Source organism: Ambystoma mexicanum, chromosome 9 (genome assembly GCF_040938575.1).
Source record: "Ambystoma mexicanum isolate Mex_15411 chromosome 9, UKY_AmexF1_1, whole genome shotgun sequence".
NCBI lineage: Eukaryota > Metazoa > Chordata > Amphibia > Caudata > Ambystomatidae > Ambystoma > Ambystoma mexicanum.
In genome coordinates this window covers 846,503,834-846,527,433 of record NC_090931.1, presented here as the reverse complement: position 1 = coordinate 846,527,433, position 23,600 = coordinate 846,503,834, and the positions used below count along the sequence as shown (strand labels likewise).

The 23,600-nt window shown below is 46.4% G+C and overlaps 2 protein-coding genes across 4 annotated transcripts in view; one reads left to right on the top strand and one right to left on the bottom strand.

Annotated features, from left to right (window-relative positions):
* The window catches only part of LOC138488688 (uncharacterized), a 1,693,320-nt gene that overhangs the window by 1,389,355 nt on the left and 280,365 nt on the right, over positions 1-23,600 (bottom strand). The window lies entirely within an intron of this gene.
* Positions 7,780-23,600, top strand: part of LOC138489750 (uncharacterized) — a 49,184-nt gene continuing 33,363 nt past the window's right edge. The window contains exon 1 of the mRNA XM_069617384.1: positions 7,780-8,008. Within this exon, the coding sequence (XP_069473485.1) occupies positions 7,936-8,008 (73 nt within the window). The 5' untranslated portion in view covers positions 7,780-7,935. The remainder of the gene's footprint in view (positions 8,009-23,600) is intronic.

Sequence of the window (23,600 nt, the reverse complement as noted above, 5' to 3'; positions counted from 1 at the left end):
GCGGGGTATGCCAGACTTGTGTCTGCTGCCAGGGACTGAACAATGACAGATTCTCCAGGCCAGGAAATGGATATGTAAAGAGGTCATAAACTTTGCTTTCAGAAGGAAATCCCAAAGGTGGGGGCTGCTCCTTGCCTCCAGAGACAGACAAAAGGCTGACCATTTGCTGCTAAAGAATATGTAATTAACACTTTTTAGAGATTTATAACTCGTAATCTGAAGTGGTGAAAAATATAAAATGGGCAGATTTGTTAATCTAATTTTTGGCCCTACATTTGAAAAGTTGGTGGAACTGTGTAGCATATTCGGAACAGGAAAGGCAATATATGTGGTTTTATGGGAACTGTATTTATGCTAGAATTGTTAAACTTTGCACACACATTCCTATGGTAAACACGCATATTTGTGGAAATTTGGAGAAAGTTTGGCAAATGTTTTCATGGCGAAATGGACAAAATGCTGCAGAAAGGCAAAACAAGGTCTCACAGCTAGGGGATTTTGATGAACAGATACTCCATAAAATATGTAATCCTTGTATGTGATTTTCATAGAGGTTACAATTGTATAAATATGCATTTAGGACAAAATTCGATTTTGATACTAGTGACTAGGGGAGGTTTCTAAATATTGTAAAAAGCAAACCATAAAGCTGACATCACCCATCTTTGATCCAATCACCTGGATGCAAGGTGGAGATGAGACTCTGATCCAATCCCATTTCACTGGGGCAGGTTTAGTTGAGCCGGCCCATACACCCATTTGGTGATGTCATTTGACAGGGTAACTAGGGACATCTGACAACACACACACACACTCTCTCTTCTGATTCCAGCGAAGCACTTTGATCCAGCATTCCACATCCAGCCTTCAACATCCTTCTGATCTAGATTCCAACCACCAGGCTGAGCAGTAACTGAACCATTTTCAGCTAGCCCTCAATCCTCAACTAATCCTCACAACCCAGTGAAGCGCTGCGGTGGGGGGGGGGGGGAAGCATTCTGAAACTATCTGACTTGCTACCACAAATGCTTGCCTGATGAACTCGCCATCCCGCTGATCTGAAATATCCAGAGACAAGAAGGGCAGATTCCGTGCAGTTCCGGCCTAGCTGATGTGCTGTCCTTCCCTGATAGACCCGATCCAATTGACCATAATTTTGACGGTCCAAAAATCTTAAATCCCATTGGGATTTCCCATTGGGATTTCACAACCAGTAACAGTGTCAAAATCTTTAGTGCTATCCTATCCTGTCTATTTGCTAAAGCATTATTTGCATAGTCATTTTTATTTGTGTAACTCATATCCATAAATCCCACTTTGAGTGTTTGGACTGGTTCCGCCAGGGAAGGCACTGGGGATCTGTTACTGAAGTCATGAATAAGTCTCAGAGCTTACTTCGTCCCAACCTGGTTGTCTAGTCTGAATGCTCTAGTCTCGAGTAAAAGCATAATCCATATTTTCTGGTTTTAAAGTTCTTGTCCAAATTCGCGTTTTTATTTTCGAAAACACCTCTCACTAAAACCTCTATAACTCCCTCAGTTTTAAGGATAGAAACAAAATTTCAACTCCCACTAATACCGAACATCCTTAGCTATCTCCACAACTAAACGTTTTTCTTCACTATCACATGGTAAAAGTTTGCAGCGAATTTGCAATTTCAGCCAAAGTACACGTGTCTTTTGCCCATTTAAAAGTGCTTTTTCCATCCTATCATGATCTGAAGCGTATATTGTGGTTCATATTATAGCCCATGCATGTTAGGACCTGATAAGTGTTGCTTTCTTTCAAATTTATCTCCATTTTACCATTTTGACCGTTTTACAGTAATTCACCAAGCCATTTTCACCTGTCATTTCAAAGTGTCATTTGCCAAAATAAGGTTTTCTCTCTCTTGTGTGGGATGAAGGATTGCCTATAACTCTAGACATTGTATTTCATTCCTGAATACCTGCTGATTACTCGCATTGGGGTAGGATTTCTCATTTATATTTAAACAAAACTTTGCAGGGGGAACATTAACCTAAACGCTATCTGTGTACGAAACTTTTCTCTGTGTTTTCTATTTTGCCGCCTTATAAGTGAATTAAATTGCTTGACTTATATTTCTGAATTGTATTGTCGCCCTTTGGGTGATTGCTGCACCATATACCTATCTATAGTAAACCTATGTGTGATTTGAATATTAAATAAATTAATCTTTACCTTTGCCAACTAGCCCGATTCCTGGTTCAGTGTGACCTGGGGTGTATTTTGAGAAGGGTGTGATATGAGTGGTGTATTATTCAGAATATTGAACTTATAGACAAAAATAAATAAGGGTTTCATTTGCGCACTACATGCTAGGCGAGACTTGGGTGTGTGCCTGCTTGAAATCCCTTACAGGTTCCTCCCACAAAAGCTGAATGGTTGGCTAAGTTGCGGGTCATATTCCTGATGGAAAAGCTTACAGCAACGGTGAATGATACTATGGAGAATTTCCACCAGGACTGGGGCATGTTTATTATGAAACATGGGTATGAGGGGCCGGCCCGTCAGTCTTGGTAAATGAGCCAAATGGTAGAATGTGCAGGGGGTGGTGGAGTACGCAGAATGGGCCACACTGAATAATGCATTCCACCCAGACATTGTAAATAACTGTTTGGTTTGTGAGAGCTCCCAGTATTAGAGAAGTGGGTATTGAGACCCCACCGCACGGGGGCCGGGGGGAGCAGGAAGAGATATGCCTAGTATACCACCTGCATGCGGTCTAGAAGAGCATTCTGTGACCTATATGGCCTGTTGAATTATTGTTGGGGGAAGGACGGGAGGGGTGCGTGAGCAACGAGGGGGTGTTGTTACATGGGTGAAGGGTGATACTATTTTGTGCTGTAACCCTCATGAAAATGTTACTAAAAACAAACTGTTAAAAAAAGAAAACGTCTGGTGTTGTTTGTCCTTAATCTATGTATTGTAAGGGTGAAGTTCCCAAAATAATCCAAGAATTAAGGCAAAAGTAATCACAAATGGAATGCACAAAAATCAAGAAAAAACAGCTTTTTATTTGCAAATACGTCTGGAAGAATCTCAGAACTGAACTTAGAACCAGCTCGAAACGCCCAGTCCAGGCTACAATATCTAAGGCACAAACCCCCAAATTAACATATTCTCTAAGGGGCGACATTCATTCTAATTCTAACATTTCAATTGTTTGTTCATCCTCCAGCCCCTAAAGAACGCTATAAATTTAACATTGCGATTCAAGGTTTCCCTTCTCGTGACCATTGAAAATACTGCCACTCAAACATGACATAGTTTAATAGTCCGCTGAAAATGTCATGCTCCCATTTGTTGGCAGTCTTCAAGGTGCAGTTGATAAAAAAGCTCTGCCTTTATTGGACAGTGACTCCTGAGGCAGCCAGGGCTGTAATATCCTATCTAAATGGACCAATGGGATAGTGAGTGGAAATCAGTGAGGTCAAAACTTTGTTGCATCCCATGGAACACCACACTCCCTTTCCCATGATTGGTCCTTTGGCTTTCCTCCCCTTGCACCTGCAACTCTTGTCTTGAGACATGTTGCCAACTCTGGATCTGACCTTCTAGTTATCTTTTCACAATGAATAGCTGTATGAAAAAACGTGTGTGCAGCCCTGTTCCTGAAAATTAATTTCTTCCTCTTATTTGTTTTACCAAGGCACATTTAACTCAGACCCAAATGCTCTGCTGTCAGTGCGGGCACTGTGCTCACATCCTAGTTCACAATTTGGCAGTGCTACTGTGTGGGCTTTCTTGTGTGTCTCACTGTGCCCTTCACAACCATTATGTATTTCATTTGGTTATTGTCTGGGAAGGCACCTGCAGTCTGGAGTCTCATTTCAGGCTCCTGAGAACTCTCTCCCTCGCAACAATTAGTTGAAGACTGTTCAGCATCTCTTGCCACTTTGGCTGCATGGAGTTTGCTGTCCAACAGCCTAGCACGCTAGAATGGAACAATCTACAGACTTTAACAATAGTGTGTTCTAACATGGCAGACCTCTTGCTCAATACATAATCTGAAAACTACACTTAATAAAGTTCAACCTACACAGTCCAAACAAATCTAAAATGCATAACATTATCCAATGCTGTAAATGGGATAAAAAGAATTTAACAAATACTTGTCTGCATGTGTTTTTCTATGCAGCACAAAGACAAAAAGATCTGGTTCCATGTCATTTCACTGCAGGATGTTTTTTCGTGGTTTTTTAATGAAAAAAACTCATCGAATTTATTTAATTTTTATTATTTGGGGGTCTTTTCAGGGGGGGGCCCCAAACTCCCCATCCCCTTTAATTTTTTATATATTTCCGAACACCCACACCCAATTTATATATTTTTCTAACCCCCCAAAAATTCAATGAGTTTTTTTGGCAAAAAAAGTGTGGTATAAAACCCCACAAAAAATGAAAGGACGTAGTACCAAAGCTCCATGAAGTATGGCAAAACTACATCTGCTCTAACTACAATGTCACACCATGGGAAACACTTGACACCTATCTCACTACCAGGGGTCTGATTGCTTGCTAAAAGAGTTTTCGTATCTTGCACTTGAGCACCCTATTAGGATGTTGGACTTGCATGTTTACACTATGTCCACTTTTGTACTGGCCCCGGTGACTGTTCTATTTACTCGCCTTCACAACATAATCAGAATGTCCCTCAAACTCACCCCATTGTAAGAAGCTCACTGTTTCCTGTCAAATCTGATTTCTTATCTATAATACATTCTTTAGTGATCAAAAGGGCATCATTGTTCCTCCTGTATGAATACATACATAAATAAAATATAGTGCAAACCTAGCCAGAAAGCAACATTTGTCAGTGAAGTATTCCTTGGAGAGCAGGGTTGGCCTAACTTCGTTCCTGAATCAGAGAAGGGAGGGAACCAGCCTGATGTTAGCAGGATAGTTCCAAAGTGTGAAAGTATATCAGGAGAATGCTTGTTTTCTGGTCTTGTCCATCCTGGGATTATCGGATTCCAGTCTGCTGATCACTTGGATCCTGGTGTTGTTTTGTCTTCCTTAGATAGTGACCTTTTCAGCAAAGTATGATGACATCTTGGACATTAGAACATTGTAGGTAATATAGGCTGTCTTGAAGGTGATGAGTGCTTGGAGGGGTAACTGTTGTAATCCCTTGAGAGTGGGGGAGATGTGGTTGAATTTCTTCAGTTCTGCAATGAGACGTACTGCAGCGTGCTGGATGGCTTACAGAGGGGCCAGAGTTGTTGCTGCAGAACCATGCCACCATCCAGGTGAAGGGCCTAGAGGATGAATCGCTCCAAAGTGGAGATCAAGGGTTTGATTTGGTGCAGGAGTAAGAGCTGGTGCCATGCTGTTTTGCTGTTTGTGTTTTCTTCGTGATGTGTGCTCTGAAGGAGAGGTTGCAATCAGTGGTGAAGCTGAGTGCACTAGGGATGCATTGTGGGAGAATACATTGCTTTCCAACTCTGTCCACCCATTTTAAACTTTTGTGCAATTGGCAGCGCCTCTGGGGAGGACGAATTTGTTTTGGTGGGTTTGAGTTTCAAGTAGGCCCTTGACATCCAGCTTGAATGGTGACAAAGCAGCATTTCAGTTGCTAAATGTCTTTGAGGCAGTTGACTTTCAGGCATAGAGTATGTGTCATCAGCATACTGGGGGATGTTGATGTTTAATTTGGCCATAAGTGCCTCGATGAGGAGGTTGAAGATAAAAAGTAGAGTATGGAGTCCTGTGGGACCCTGCAGGCCACAGGGTGTTGTTGGGATCTGCAGGTCCCCATCTGGGTGAACTGGTGTCTGGTGGTGCAGTAGAAGTCAACTTATCGAAGGACTGTGGCACTGAACCACATACAAGAAGACAACTTGAGAAGTGCTTTGTGGTTCACTGTGTCTAATGCAACATACCTCCCTCCTCCGAAGGTTCTCCTCAAACCCCACCATGGTTGTAACCAGGACAAGTTAACACAAGAAACAAAAGCAGAAAGAGAGGGCGTACAAGACAGAAGGAAGGAGAAGCAAAGAGGAAAGATGTGGAAAGAAGATAACATGATAGAAAGAAGCAAGCATGACAACTCCCAAACAAGGTTGAGCAAAGAGAGCATAGAACAGAACAAGCAGACACATCAGCCACCTTCACTGGCCAAACACAAGGGACCAGGGAGCAAAGAGAAGAATGTAAAGTTGGACATTTCACTCACCTTTATTCAACATGTCCTTGCAGTTCAGTATATTTCCAGCTGTTATGCGAGGCAAAATAATACCTTTACTTAGCCTTGGTTGAGAAGTCAAACTGGTCAAGACCCTAGACATGGGATACCTGCAACTTGTTCATTGCCTTGCCCAACAACATCATAGAGTACCTTCAACTAGACCCCAATCATTTCACTCCTGGGATGAAATCCCCACTCTTGATATTTTTCTTGCCAGTCTACTGCACTTCAGGAAGATACATTGACACTTTGTTTCATCTGGAATCTGAAGATCTTCATCCGATGGCAAAATCAACCCGGCTTCATTCAAATGGAAATCCTATATTGGTAAGATCTTGGGGGCAGAGGGATGAGATTCTGGGACAACTGCCGGCCTGATTGGCGCCATCATACTGACATGCAAATGGATATACTCCTCTGGTATGGCACAGATAGGTGGAACGTGATAAGAGATGCGAGCTGCAGCCCACAGAGCAAGCAATTTTAACTTTTGTTTATTCTCAGGACAAGATTTTGCACATTGGTGTCCTTATTAAGCATCAATACTTTAAGGCAGAGTTGTGCAACCTGCAGCTCTGCATATGTTTAGGACTATGATTCCCATGATCCCTTACCATTGACAATTCTGGCTGTGGCAGATGGGTGTTGTAGTCCAGAACATCAGGAGCGCCAAGGTTACAGACACCTGCTTTACTGTTTTCACACCACTCTGAAAACCACTTAATAAATGAAACTGTGAAATGAATGTAATTTAACTCTCACATTCTCAATCACGAAGGTTTGATATGATAGGATATGATAGTCTATTTATTTAGCGCCTATAGACAATGTGTTTCAAAGCGCTTCAAGGCAAGGGAGGGAACAAGGGAAAATACAATTACATTCTTACAGGCCATGAACAGTAAGGATGTAAAATTAATTATCGTACTCGGCCTGAAGACATTTCAGATAGTGCAAGAGCTAAGACATAGATAAGGAAGGGAGGGGGGGGGGAAACTGGGAAGGAAATGGAAACAGACAGGCGACTACCATACTTGGCCTGATGACATTTCTGGTAGAGTCGGAGAAAAAAAAGAAGGTGAGGGAGAGGGGTGCAGAAAGGGAGGGGAGGAACAAAACAAGCGACTATCATACTAGGCATGATGGCATTTCAGATAGTGCTGGAGGGGGGGACAAGTAAGGGGAGAGAGGAGGAGACAGCCGAGGTTGCTATCATACTAGGTCCGGGACAATTCTGATATGAAGTCAAGGGGTATATGCCCCTTTTCTATGTCCCCTGTGTACAATGCTTAGTGTTCGGTTGCTTCTTGTGGGCTTGGTTCGCACATAGCAGTACACCTAAAATAAATAAACACATGTTCAGGCTCTATTTGTATTACCCACTTCTTTCATACATTCCGCATTTCTACACTTACCATATGAAGCAACACCAAGAGAAGTGACTTCTATTGCCAATGTATGCATTTATGAAACCCAGTGTCTTCTGTGGCCTACTGAGCTGTCCAGGGTCAACGCTGGGCCAGGGAGTAACCAGGGAGACAGACACTGTGACATCACAGACATGACTTCAGAGGAGTGGCCCCTGATCAAGCCAGTGCACATCTCTCCCAATGGCTCAAGGCAATCCCACCTGAAATGCCTTCAGTGCAATCTGACCAATGGGTGCACCCCAGGAGGGGGCATCCTGTGAAGAGTCTGTGGCAAGCATCATTGTGGTAGGATGACATGGGGGAACCAGACAGGTTCCCCTCTTTCCAAGACTTGCATAGACCGGACACACAAGATGACAGACAGGATGGTGAGGAACATTTTTCTCTTGTCATTACATTTTATAAATGTTTTTTCAATAAGTGTAAATGCCCCTATTAATTGTGGCAAGTCAGACTTTGTGAAATGTTTGTGCAGAAATGTCCACATTTGTATCGTGCTTATTTCTAATGATATGTTGCTCGTTAGTTAACGGGGATTATGTCTGTGAACGCCCACTATGTTATTTATATTAATTCATATAGTTTAAAGGCAATCCTTTTGTTAAGCTAAGTTTACATTTGGTTGACCTGGAAAATGGTGTTTTTGGAGGGAAACGGAGAAAACCAGCAGCCTAGGTCACTGACACTGCCCCAGCTGCAGAGCTGTGTGTGCAAACGACAAGGAGCTTAGTGGATTCACGCAGCCTTTACCCTTCCGACGTCAGTAAAATGAGAGCCTTCGAGTTGAATAACAGCCAGAGTTAATCTCAACACCAATAAGCACCCCAGTTTTAAGCCTAAAACAAGGCCAAGGAAGATTTATAGCAGGAAAATCATTACCACTTAAGATGGCGTCGATATAAACACCAAGTAACCCAAACTGGCTCAGGCAAGGCAATGGTGGGAAGTGTTTTATTTGTTCGTGTTTTTTATGTTTCCTTTTATTTAAATGAATTTATACCAAACAAAGAATATTAGTAAGAATAAGACAGAACGTTCAGCTACACAAAACTCCACTAAAGTATAAAGAACTTGCCATGTATCATAACAGTTGTAGACGGGCAGAATAATAGCAACAAGCTACAAATAATAACCACGCCATAATTTAAAACATATTCCCTGACAAAGGTCATCATTCCTTTCATAAATAATTAAAAAAAGTCCATGCGCTCAGTTTGATGTTTTAGAGAGAAGCAATATTACTTAATCCTCACTAAGACAAAAGGGTGCCAGACTGTCACTGCATGAAAAAGGGCAGACGTCTTATTTCTCTTTGTGACCACCCGCATTAGCCTTTTACAATCTATTTTTGACTAGTGTATTCTTGGCCAATAGCCTTGATAGTCCAAGAATTACGAGCAGGAATGTGTGTTGTGGGAGAAATGTAATGTATTGCAGGGCAATGGAAGGAGGTGCTCTTCAAAGGATCAGTTGAGCACACTCTGTAGGCGGCACCCCCCTCTCAGTCTCAAAAAGCTTCACTGGCTGGCGATGCCAGCTCAGTGAATCTTTAAAACCGCCTGTATTAAAGGCTATATCGACCATAGCCTTCGCTGGCAGAAAAGCTACAATTTCTGGGCCAGGCACAATTCCAGAAGTTGCTGCGAGCTGGTTCTCACAATATTGCACTATGACTTGACCTCTAGAATACATTTTGAATAAAGAAACCAAAATAAAAATGCCATGCCACCTCTTTTTGTGGATGAATAAATATCTGTTTTAGTACTTTTGTCAGAGAATCTTCAAATAACTACAGTAATTTATCCAGAAAAAAGTAGGATTGTGGTGACAAGGAATGGGTTTGCTAAAGATTTAGCACCCTTCTAATCATCTGCAGTGGCGTCCCCAGAAGTGACCCCAAGACTCACCTCTATATTTTCCATTCAGTTGTGTTAAGGTTTCCAGCAGAGGATTTGCAACCTGCGGCTCTGCAGATGTTCAGATATTTTGGACCACAGCTGCCATGATCCCTCACTATTGACTATGCTGGCTAAGGTGTATGGGTGTTGTAGTTGAAAGCATCTGGCAAGCCAAATGTTGCAGACCCATTGGGGGACCATGTTTTAAAGCCATAGATTAGAGCAGGTGCCACTTTCATAGTATACAAATTAAGAAGCTGTAGAATGCGATATCGTCTAATCACAGAGAACAAATTAGAATATTCTGGGTGATGAAAAATCAAATGGAGGATTGATAATAATGTCAAGCAAGATAGATATTTCCATGTCTTGATTACTATTATTTACAAACAGCTTCTGAATTTTCCAGCACCCACAGACTTCCAATTCATTTTTCAAAATACATCCACTGAAAAATGTAATGTGCCTCTCTATGTACCAGAAGAATGTGTGCTGCGTTTGCCAAAACCGTTTTTTGCAATTTGGAATAATTCCTTTTTAATGGATTTTTATTGCATGCCGTAAATCAGCTATGGGCAAATTATTATGTTTTGGTGGTTTTCTTTCAGCAAGTCTGCAATCTTCACATCAAAAAGCAGGAAGGAGGGGACATTCATGCATGTTTTAGGCCTGCCTATATTGTAAATGTATTAACTTTGTGAAAAATAATGGTAAATGTCAAAGACAACTCATGGTCATCCCTGGAGAAACTAGGGATAGCCATGGTTTGTTAATAATCATAAAACATGGAATGGATCTTCTCTTATCCAGCTGTCGAGTGCAAGCCTTTTGAAATTCCCCATCAGGAATCCCCTAGCAATACCGTTTTGCCCTAAGATTCAGTGGTTACTAATATGAAAATGTATGCTAAAGTCCACCAAAGTTCAGTACTTGGGGTGCAATGAAACAGTGCAGTTGGGCAGAGTAGATGATCCTTTTTGAAGTTTTGTTTGGTCTAGCATTAATGCACGATTGGGTATTGCCCAATTTTTAGGTCTTGCGGATGTGTTTTAGTAAATTGCACCCAAAAGCTCCATTATTTGGGATCACTTTTCCCATCTCTTGATGTCAATGGGTCAACATGCTACACCGCCAGGACCAAGGAACTAAACTAAAGCTACGTTTATATTATGTATAGGTATCAGTATGCACACACCCCAATATGCACATTATTTAGGAGACCATCCAACCCTGTTGCATGCAATGACTTCATAGTAGAAATGACTGCTGTTGAGGATAGTTTCATCAGATTATTTTACAATAACTCTTAAAATTGGTGCTATTTATTTTCTCAATTTCTGCTCTAATAGGCCAATTTGTTGATCTTAGCCATGCACTGTATTGGTTGTATTAACCCATTCCACGCACATTTTTAAATCTCCTTTATCATTCACATGCTTTATTAGTTTTTCAAGTAGTAAAGCAAGTGCAGAGGCGATGAACCAGCAATCTCAAACATTTATCACAGTATTAAGATTCCACATCACAAAGTTTTAAACAGCAAGCACATAAGCCAGCGATACTCAAACAAAACCACTGTATCCGGCAGAGGCAAATGAAATTTCAGCCTTTTCTCCATACAGCACCAAAGAACCCTTAGGAGAATGCAGAGGGGAAGGGAATGCACGAGAAAACATCAGTTCTACATGCATTTATAGGCTTCTTTTTAATGGGGGTGTCCCCCTCCTGTAATTCCCCCCAAACTATCCCCCAAGCCCTCATCCCCCGTCCCTCTAGTCCCTTACCCCTACATTCACAATGACATGTATATGTATAATTACACAGCCCACTGTAGCGGCCGTGTAGTTATGGTTAAGTTGCTTATCCCATAGGAAGACCACTTTTTCGGCGGCTTATAACCTCGCTCCCCCTGGAGGAATCCTCACCAAACTTTGCAAAAAAAAGTATATGGGCCGCTCTGAATTCTTTCTGCAAGTTTAGTGAGGTTTTGTGCAGGGGGGTGGGGGGGAGTTATAGGGGGATCCCAAAAAATTATTTTTTTCCATAGACTGAATGGGTGAAAACTTTGCGAACGGCTACAGTCCGAACGGCTGGACGGATTTGCACCAAATTTGCGGCAGGAGTGGTGGCTTGGGACAGAAAGCGTGCTTTTGTGTTTAGTGGAAATCCGACCAGTACTTTTGTTGCAAAGAACTGAAATGTACGTCTCAAATAATTAGTGATATCTGGCTCCGCTCCACGGGCCCATTTCCCCGTTTGTCCTGCGGACAGAACTCTCATTGGCTTGCAGTACACTGTGCTTTCAGCGAACTTTGAACGCGGCCGGTGGTTGGCTGGAGGGAAGCGTGCTGTGCATCAAAGTTTTTGGGAAACACCGCCATGGTGTATCAGAGGACAGTGCGGCACCGAAAGGGACTGACAAACATAATGTACGGCATGTGGCATTGGGAAGAGGGGATGGAAAGGGTGGGGGAGAGAGAAGTGGTTCATCAGAGATATGTGATTATTAGGTGGACGAAGACAGTGGTGTGCCTGCAGTATCATGCATACTGCGCCAATTTGCCAATCCCTGCACAGGCGACTACCATGTGTGGTGAATGCAGGCAGCCTTCGTTACGGCACGATAGATAGTGCTGCGACCTCTTACCATGCTGACTGGTGGTACCTGAATAGCAGACGGGGAGTGCATTGCAAAACATATATTACGCCATGTGGTGGTGGGAAGAAGGGATGGAAAGGGTGGGGGAGTGCGAAGTGAATCATCTGAGATACGTCAATAGGTGGACGAAGACGTTGATGTGCCTGTAGTGTCGTTGCGTACAGCACCAATTTGCGGGTCTCTGCACAGCCGACTGCCATGTGTGCTGCATGGAGGCAGGCTTTGTTACAGCACGATAGCTGGTGCAGAGACCTCTTTTTCCGTGGTGACAGGTGGGAGTTCAATTGCAGAAGGGGAGTGCATTGCACATGACATGCACATAGTAAGATAGCGTGTACTCCGGTGCGTTGCATGGATGGAGGCCTTGCAGCGACAGCTATTTGCCGTGGTTGGAATTAGGTTTCAAATTGTTCCCTTCTGTGTGTGGTTCATCAGCATTGCATAGATGGTTGATTCCATGGAATGCAGTGCGTCTTAGCACATCCTACAGTGTTTACTCCATGCCTGCAGCTACTGCAGTGAACAGTTGTGCAGCGAGTCCACTGAGTGCAGTGTTGTAATACTGACAGTATCGAAGAGGGTAGGGTTGAAGTGTACCTTCTATGTGCATGGATACTGCAGTGTGTAAAGTGGGCGCAATTCTTCAATAGTGTGTGTGAGCTAAACTGCATATCGCATAGGATTGCGTAATGTCCATTGCACAGAGTGGTGACTACTGTACTGCATTTTGACGTATTGCTTTTGTGTACTGAATAGGGTGCTGGGAGATGTACTATGTGAATGAAAGTGGGTATGGGTACCAGTGGCTGTGTTATGTTTCCATGCGTAGCTGTATTGCGGTATGGAGGTTGGGTAGTAGCGGCGGGTGGGCAAGGCCTAGACTATTGGGTGCATGGCCAAAGGCCATAGACCATGCACCCAATAGTCTAGGCCTTGCCCACACCCACCACAACAATACAGTTTAGACTGCATCTGTCAGAGACTCCTCACCTTTACAGAATGGTTGTGGAGCACATCGTAGACTTGATAGAGCACCAGAAGTCAGCTGACAAGCATATACTGTTGGTTGTTCGGTTGGCAGTAACACCAACTTATGTGAATGAAAGTGGGTAGGGGTGCCGGAGGCTGAGTTAAGTTTAAAGATTCTGTTAGAAGGTGAATCTTTCTAGGCATAGCTGTATAGTGGTACTTAGCTTAGGTAGGAGTGCCAGTGGATGTGGTATTTGTGTGGATTGTGGTACTTGGTGACATGTTGCCATGCATGGCTGGATTACATTGCAGTGGTTGTGGCTAAGGTCTAGACTATTGGGTGCATGGCCGTACACCCACTGCAGCACTGCAGTTTTGACTGTATCTCTCAGAGGGTGATCACCTTCACAGAATGGTTGTGGAGCACATTTTACTCTTCATAGAGCACCAGAAGTGCGCTGACATGCATACATCCGTGAGCCAGCCCGCCGGCAGGCGGTAGCCGGCCCATCTCGAGGAAGGCCCAGAGAGATAGGCCCTTCCTGTTTGCCCCTGTTCGCCTCTGGAGCCATGGGAAACTCCCTCACAGTGATCCACTCGGAACTCAAAGGATTTTGAGTAGAATTCCCCTCTCCAAGACTGCCACGCATTACCATTGAAAGGGCCCCTAGACCCTGAACTGCATAAATCATAATATGATTCCCTCCTGTAAACAAGTCTTTTGTACCAATACCTTGTAGACGTATGCACATGTCGCAATGCAATTCTAAATCGTGTATTCATGATTGAAATTTCTATTTACGCACTTGTATACAGTGAATGCTCTATACACATTTTTGCCATCTGATATTCCCTAGCCAGTTAGTCACTTCGCACTGTGCCAGCCCGCCTCCCTGCACATGCACAACATGTACTCCAGCATTTTACCAGGGCTGCACCACCAGATTAACACTCTACTACTCTTAGGCACACTACTCGCTACTGCATTTTATGGACAACAGTATCCACACTTCCGCCTACCCAGCTCCAGCATCATGGCACCGTCACTCTCAAACTCCACACCCCTTCACCCCACACCCGACATCACGCATCCTCACACCTTTACACCCAATAGTTGCACCAGACTGTGCAGACTGAGGATGCGTGCCCTACCCATGTCCCTCTCCTCTCACCACATTCCTACATCGCATAGAAACCGCAGACTAGGTTCCCGTACATCCGTCTCTCACCACCTTTTGTCCAGCATTACTCACGTCTTCACACCGTGTACCAGCATCACTCCTAATTCTAAATCATCCATCCCTTCCAAACCCAAGCAGAAAAAACAAACCAAACAACAGCCTCCAAACACAGGTCAAGCAGCGTCTATACTCAAATGCGCATTACTTAACACTCGATCGCTCACTGCCCATGCCTTAGAAATCAGTGAGCTTACCTCCAGCTTCGACCTAGACCTGCTAGCCATCACCAAGACCTGGTTGCATGAAGCTTCAGGCCCCGCCATTACTTTAGCCATGCCAGAAGGCTACTCCATTCTTAGGCAAGACAGACCAACAAAATAAGGTGGGGGGTTGCTTTAATCTATAAAGACACCCACCATATCAGACCCACACCCCACACATGGGAAGGGAATGCAGGTATACTTTCTGCCAAACTACCTCTCTCTCACAACAACACCATTAACATACACGTCATCTACCGGCCCCCAGGACTCCCAGCCGACTTTCAAGGGCAAATCACTCACATTCTCAGCAAAAATTTTAAAAAATCCCAAGGACAAAACTGCAACTTCCTTCCTTAAGGATCTCTCCAATTTAGACTTCACACAAAAAATTGTGTCGCCCACCCACACCAAAGGCAGAACTATAGATTGGCTTGCCGGTCATAACTGAAACTCCTCCATCACATCCAATACATTACTCCCCTGGACAGACCACAGCTGCATACAATTCTCTATCCCCACGATACCAACCAAAAAAACATTAGTACATAAATCTGCCACCGTATCCAGAAGCTCTAAAAAACTAACTGCAGACAATTTACGCCCCCTTCTCAACACCCCATGCCTCGCCCCACCTTTCTCACAAGATCCTAACATTCTAGCAGACATTCTCAAGGACACGCTCATTAATGCTATAAACTCCATTGCTCCTCTAGAGGAAAAAAAAGAAAAAAGTCCTTCCATTCTAACGCATGGTTCACAGAGGACCTCCAAGCTCTGCGCAACAAGTGCCAAGCACTCAAACATTGGCAGGCCAACCATTGCAACATTAGCAAAGATTTATTCAAAGACATCACAAAAAAGTACAAAACTGCCATCTTCAATGCCAAATCTGAGTCATACAACAGTTGAATAGCACAATCCAAGTCCCACTCAAGGGAACTCTTCTCTATCTTCAAAGAGCTCACAATGCCTCCCACCACCAATGACGAGATCATTAAGGACGAAGCCTGGTGCAACAGTATCCAAGCCGCCATGCTTAACAAATTAGACCTCTTACAAAACAAAATTCTTAACCACTACAATACCCTGCCGAAACAGAGTCAGCACTCACAACTTCAATCCTCTAGCAAAACCTTTAACATCCCTAAATTTGCCTTCAACAAAGTCTCGGAACAAGAAGTCCTGGACATTCCGAAACACCTGAAACCATTGCCCTGCAAAGGCGATACTTGCCCTGCCAAATTAATCAAGGACTGCGCTGAACAACTTGCCCCACTCATTACCGCATTCATTAATTCCTCATTCTTGACCTGCTCCGTCCCAGACAATCTCAAAGAAGCTTGGGTGCGCCCACTTCTAAAAAAGCCAACTCTCGACCCCACAATGCCCAACAACTACAGACCCATAACGACAGTCCCTTTCCTCCTCAAGATTTTAGATAAAGTGGCACACAGCAAAATCCAACTATACCTTGAAACAAACTCCATCCTAAGCACCAGACAGTCAGGTTTTCGCAAAGGTCATGAAACAGAGACTGCCCTACTGGACCTAAAAAAACAAATAACTAAGATACTGGACACAGGTAAACCAGCGCTTCTACTTCTCCTTGACCTGTCAGCGGCATTCGACATAGTGGACCATAAGACCCTCACATCACACCTTTCCCACCATGCTCATTTCTCTGACCAAGCCACCTCCTGGATAACATCATTTCTAGAAGGGAGGGCCATGAAAGTCTTTTCTAACACTTCCAACGCCACACCTTCCACAATACACTGCAGTGTCCCACAAGGCTCTTGTACAGCACCTACACTGTACAACCTATTCACCAAACCTTTGTTCGATAAGCTGGATGCACTTGGGATTGCCTACACCAACTATGCAGACGACACCCAAGTGCTTCTCCCTCTAACTGACTCATACCACTCAGAAGCCTTAGCCCTAAAACATATATATGCCACCATTCAAGCCTGGATGGCCACTAACGGCCTATGGCCCTCATTACGACCCTGGCGGAAAGTGACTGACCGGACCGCCACAGCGTAAATAGCGTTTCCGCCATTGCACGAAGGAGCAAAGTGCGGCCCATTCCGACCCATCGGGCACGAGCACCACGCCATGGCGGAAGTGCAAAGTCCGCGATGGCGGAAATGACCCCAAAACGGCCCACACCGCCGCCGTACGGCGCCCTAGGTGCAATACCGCCACCCCTCTTAGCGGTCACCGCAGTGTGCGCCTACCGGAAAGTACGGTGACCGGAAATATACGGAAACGGAAGTTAAAACATGGCCCCGGAACGGGAAACATCCCGCCGTACACCTATAAAACCACTAAAACCACACAACCACTAAAATCACTACCCTGAAACACACCCCAACCCGTCATCCACCCTAGCGAAACCAAGAAAAATGGGAAAAGTAGCGAAGAAAGCGTGCGACCGCAAGCGGCAGGTCCACTTCTCCCGTGAGGAACTCACTGTGCTAACAGAGACCCTCCAGGAGAATGCTGCCGTCGTCTTCTCCACGCAAATGACCAGAACGGCACTTGCAAACAAGAAGGCCATATGGGCTCTGGTGGCACAGCGGGTAAGTGCGGTGGGGACCGCACCCCGCGCCCCACAGCAATGCCGCAAGCGATGGGACGACCTGCGGATACGCGTCCGCAGCATACTCTCTGCCAACCGCAACATTGCCACAGCCACCGGGGGAGGTCCTGAATCACCCATCAAGTTGACCCCCTGGGAAGAAATCTGTGCGTCCACCATCGGAATGGAGAGCATAGAGGGAGTCGGAGGGATGGAGAAAGGAGTGCAGACATCCGAAGATTCAGGTAGGTGGGCCAAATAAAACAATGCCAAATCCACACAGTCCATCCATGTGAAGTACCATGCGTCCACATAGTGCTACAGAAACACATGTCCAGGAGAACGTCCACACACATCGGCCTGATAGCGCACGTTAAAACCCACAATAAATACATAAATAATTAAAAACCCCTAAAACACGCACTACACGTGCAGCAGGCACACCCTAACTGCAGGCTGCCAAACAACTGCACCCTCACTCCACACACAAATGAAAGCACCTCCAAGGCCCCGACCCAAATCACCCTCAGGTACCACTCCAATGCATGTGATACAATGCCATTCCAATTCCCACAGACCCATCAATAACCCTCGCCCTCCTTTACTCCACCACAGGGTCCGATCCAAACGACGAGCTTCAGGACACCCCTACCAGCACACCTGCAAAGAGGGCCAAGACCAACGGCCAGAGACCCTCCACCTCAGCTGCACGCATCAAGACACGGCAGCAGCACAAATCAGGTGGCAGCACAGAGGAGGGAACATCAACAGGCACCCCAGCAGCCAGCATGCCCACACCACCACCACCACAGGTCCCCCCAATGGATGCCACAGAAGGCACTGCCTCTGGTGGCAGCAGCACCATAGGTGACACCTCATTGATGGCAGCATGCTCGGACACCGAAGACGGGGATGTCGAAGTCAGATCCATCCATGACCTGTCCCAATCCCCCTGTCTGTCCCATCCCGTACAACATGAGGATACCACGCAGGGGCACCCACAAGACGACGACTGGCCATCCCCCACAAGCCCTGTGGCAAGGCAACATGAGGACAACAGCCCCTCTGTGACACCCCCGCAAATGGCCATGGCCCAGCAGAGGCAACAGTCCCTCGACCAGTTAATCGTGCAACAGCAGCAAATGGCCACGCTCCTCAAGGACCATGCCGATGAATGTGGGGGCACTAAGGCAGACATAGAAACATCAACTGAGACACTTAGGGCAGAAATGGAGAGAGGTACAGAGACGCTAAGGGCACAAATGGAGAGAAGCACCGAGAGCCTGAGTGGGGAACTGCATGCGACGTCCAAAGACGTATGTGCCGAACTTGCCGCAGTGCGCCGTGTGCTCACTGAGCTCTCGCAAACCCTTAGGGACATGCATGGACGTGAGCAGGCAGAGACATCATCCGTTGCAAGTTCCGTCCAGGGCAGCCCCCAACGTAGATCTGGGAGGAACCTGCGCTCCACAGGCAGGGGTGCCCCTGATACCCGCAGAGGGGGCTTGCAATAGCGACTGCCCACTGACAATGAGCATCTTTGGACACTGGTGTTCGGGGGGGAGGTAGGAGGGTGGAGGGGGTGTGTTGGGCTCACTTGGGTGGCGGGTCGATAGGGTGTTCAACATGATATCACATATGCCATAAACAGTGCACGATCAACCAATGAGATGTGTGGACATTGATCTTTGTGTACTAGGCCATCATAGGCGTACAGTCCATATTGTGCATGTCCCAGACACACACAGTGCCACGAGTCCCGTGTCCATGTATCAGCCACCAGGCGTGAGTGCTAGAAGCATGCATCAATGAGATGCTGACGAATGTCACAGGCCTCCGGTGCCTCGCAGACTCCATGAGGTGCTGCCACATCCCCACCCTCATCATGACCATCATCAGGTGCTTGCAGTTCTGCGTCAGGGGGCATGGGCACATTTCTACGTACGCACATGTTGTGGAGCATGACACATGCCATGACCATCTTTGCAACCTTCTCATGGCGGTACAGGAGTGCCCCGCCAGACCTGCTGAGGCAGCGGAAACGAGTCTTCAGTAGGCCGAATGCCTGTTCAATGACTACACGGGTACGTGAGTGGGCATGGTTGTAGTCCTCCTCATGCTGGTCCCGTGGGTTCCGGACTGGTGTGAGGAGCCATCTCTTCAGTGGATATCCAGCATCACCTGTATGTGGACGAGAAACGCATGATGTGGAATGCCATTGCTACGTACGCACACACCCCCCCCTTCCTGCCAGGTCATTGCCAAATCACATACCCCACATAATCATGCATGTAATGAGACTCACCGAGTAGCCAGGATCTGTTCCCTGCGTGTCGCTCCATGTAGCATGGTATTGTAGAGTTCCTCAAGACCATAGAATCATGGGTTGATCCAGGGAATCGGGCACAACAATGTGTAATGATCCTGTTGGAGTCACACACCATTTGTACATTCAGGGAATGAAATTGTTTTCGGTTGCGGTACTGGGCCTCCATGGCATGTGGGACGACCAATTCAACATGGGTGCAGTCGATGGCACCAATGCAACCCGGTATGCCGGCAAGTGCATGGAATCCCACTTTTGTGTTGGTAATTTCCTGCTCCGAGCGTGGTAGAGAGATGTAGTCGTCTGCGTGCTGCAGGAGGGCATCGAGCACTTGAAATAGTGTCCGTGAGAACAGTGGCTGAGAAATGCCATGCAACTGTCCGACTGTGTGCTGGTAGGTGCCTGTGGCCAGGAAGTGGAGTACAGACACCACCTTCAGTAGGGGTGGGATGGCGGTTGGGCTATCTATCATGCTGACAAGGTCAGCCTGTGTCATGTCCACAATGGCGGCTATGGTGTCCCGGTCCAGACGGTAGAGGGTGTGGATCTGCTCATCAGTGAGGTTGAACGGATGTGCTCGGAGGCGTGGGATTGCGGGCTGCCTGCGTGGTGGTAGTGGCTGTGCTGGCGGCCCTTCCTGGCCCTGCCTTGGCCTCCTCCTCCTCCTGCGTCTCCTCCGTGCGGCCGGTTGTAGTTGGTGTTCGTCTTCTTCTTGGAGTTGGAGTACTTGCAGTGCTATCAGGTCCCCCAGGGCCAACATCGCGAGTCCTGCCGGTAGCATTTCGGTGTGGTTGTGGGAGGAGACTGGGTGTGCAATTTATGTGTTTTCAGGCTGTATGGCCTCCACCTGTGGTGATTAATTCCACCTGTGCAAACTGCTCTCCCCTTTGGCCGGGCACGTCCCGCGCACAACGCTGCAATTCGGGGAATGGCATCTTGCTATTGCAATCATGTATTTGTACCCGATGGCCGTGTAAGATTGGTTGATATGTTCATTCTGCTGTGGTCCCATTGTTTCACATACTATCTGTGCAGTCGCGAACAGACTTGTGAAGGGTCAGTGGAACGTAGTACTCGAGTAACGGTGGGCCCTCATGCATCACTGTACCGAGTTGCAACGACGGGCGGGGCGTCCCATTTGTGGGTGAAGGCAGTTGCCATTTTCACACACAGCCGCACTCGATGGAATAATTAGTGATTTCAAACAGCCACAGATGCCTTTTCGACGTGATGTTGCAAATGAGGAATTCGAACGGCGGCGCTTTCGGTTTCCAGCTAGCGGCGAGGAGATGCCCACAGGTCTGACTGCAAATATAACGTTCTATTGTTCAATGTCCTTGAGACAGGGGCCATGGCGAGGGAGCAATGATTGATATGAATAGTTTGGGATGCGCAATAGCTACGTGGCCGATGAGGCCGGCCGTTCCAAAATACATGTTACTTCACGACACTGGAATTACGGGCTGGGGCACTGTGGATTTTGCAGGCTGCATAACGCACAGACTCAATGGATGTTTCTAATGTCATGTGAGTAATTATTCAGGCGTTTTGATCCCGGGATGAGGGAATGATGGATGGATGCATGGGCAGGTGATTTGATACAGAGTTTGCCATGTACAGGGCTTCTTGGGATCTATCCGCCTCCCCTACGCTATGTGATGCAGGGCTGCCATAGTGGGACCATCGTCTATCTGGCCTTGTTGAGCCCTCCCTGTCTCGACGCGCCCTCAGACACTTGTGTCCATGCACGTTAACATTCCCATCTGATGGATTCTGTTTTGACAGACGCATGCACAGGTACACTCGTTTGTGATGGTGTTTGCACCTCGATATAGATGGTTATGAGTCGCAAGTGGTTTTGGGGTGGTGATGATCCTTTGGAGTGGGCTAGCATGCATATGGCTGTGGATTTAGTGTGATCATTGAAGTGAGTTGTTGGAATGTAGTTCTGATGGCCATTCTGTTCTTTTTCTTTTCTTTTGGTTGACAGGTATCTCCTCCCCTTTTGCCACTGCCATCTGTATGCCACTCCTGCAGATGGGTTTTACTCCCGACACCTGCTGCTTCGTGTTAATCAGTGGAGCAGCATTACGATCTTATGGGACGATCGCCAATGGCCCACATGCCCTTACGCAGTACTGGTGGCTCGGAGCAACATTTCGGCCTTTCAGCTGGACTAGTGCCTCCCCATTGGGACGGCCCTGCGGTTCTGTGCGCTTCCATGTTGCCTTTTCGTACGTGAATGTGGCTCTGTGTACCATGAGGGAACAGGGCGTCACACAAGTAGTGGCTGGTCATTTCTTGCGGATGCAGCCCACAATGGTGAAAAGTGTTTTGGAGTTCATGGCCTGATGGCTGTATGGGCTTGGTGATTTTGATGTGCATTAAATTTCTATTCTGATTTGGCCCGTGTAGCGTTTTTCTTTGCAAGTGATGTGGCATTTGCCTATTTGGGGGGCGATGTATTGTGGGGAGATCTGCATTGGGTTCCAGCTTCGGAGTTTAGTTGCGTGGTACTGTACTGGGCGCGTTTGCCTACGAAGCCCGTGAGGTCAGGGATGGGGGCTGCCAATATGACAGTTTGAATGTTGTCATGCTCAGGGGCGGGGGATTGGGTTTTGTGTGACAGATGCCGGTCAGCCAGGTGGACTGGTGGAATGATGTGATTCTCGGAATATTGCTGGTCACAGGTGCCTGTGTTTGCGTGCGTTTCTTGGTGGGGGACTGTGGTCATGTCCATTGGGATGGCTTCTGTATTCGTGCGTTCTGTGCCCTGCAGCTCCCATTGGCCCCTGTTGTGTTTCTTTTGTTCGTTGGCATGCATGGGTGACTTGTACATTTCAATGGTTGCATTGTGACTTCATTGCACCTACGGGGAGTTGTACTTTGTGGGCAGGGAGCGGTGTACAGGCACTCAGTGGGGCCGTTTACGGTTGATTCGCGATGCCGTACTTCTCACCATGGCGGAATGGTACATTCCGCCATGCTTGATGGCGTTAGGTACATGTCCGCTAGGGTCGGAATTGGCGTACCCTTGCGCCATGGTGGTGTTTGCGGTTTGGCATGGCGCGCGCGCGCGTGCTTGGTGCAGTTAGCGTTGGCGTTCACTACGGTGTCGCTAATGGCTTCGTACTTTGCGGTGACGGGTCATAGTCGCACCGAGCGCTATTCGATGGCGGTATTGCATTTCCGCCATCGTTTTCCGAATTCCGCCAGGGTCGTAATGAGGGCCAATGTCTTAATGGGGATAAAACTGGGATCCTGATACTCGGCCAAACAAATACACTGGCTAAACTAGATAGTCTCTATGCCAACTTCAACATCGACAACTGCATTACTCCAGTCCTATCTTCGGTGAAAACGCTAGGGGTCTACATTGATGCAACTTTGTCCATGGACAAACAAGTCAGTGCCATTGTCTCCACATCTGCACTAAGCACCAAATTCATCAACGCCATCAAACCATTCCTCACCAAAGAAAACTGTCTCTCAATAGCAAGCGTTACCATAGGCGCTAAACTTGATTATTGTAACACACTCCTAGCCAGCACCTCTGAGAAAAACCTAAACAAACTGCAGGTCACCCAAAACAATGCTCTAAGAGCAACCTTAAGCATCTCCAAAAGGGAACATATCTCACTTGCAAGACAATCCATTCATTGGCTCCCTGTCAAAGTACGCATCACCTTCAAGGTTCTGACAACTACCCACAAATGTAACCATCACACTGCCCCATCTTACCTCTCAGACACTATCCTCAGACCGACTTCATCCAGACCGACCAGACTGTGCTACACCAACCAACTCACTGTACCCCGCATCAACAAGACCACAGCAGGTGGGCAGGGGTTTCCCCTACATAGCACCTAGGCTCTGGAACAATCTCCCCCACGCTCTTAGAGCGGAATGCTCCCTGTTGGCGTTCAGAAAACAACTCAAAACCTCTCTCTTTAACTAAACCTCCGCTACCGACAGCCAACTTACACATACTGCAAATGCTGCTTTTGTATAACACTGTATGCTGTGCTGTTTTTCATATGTTGTAACTAAGTCGCTCTATTCCTGTAACCAGCGCTATCT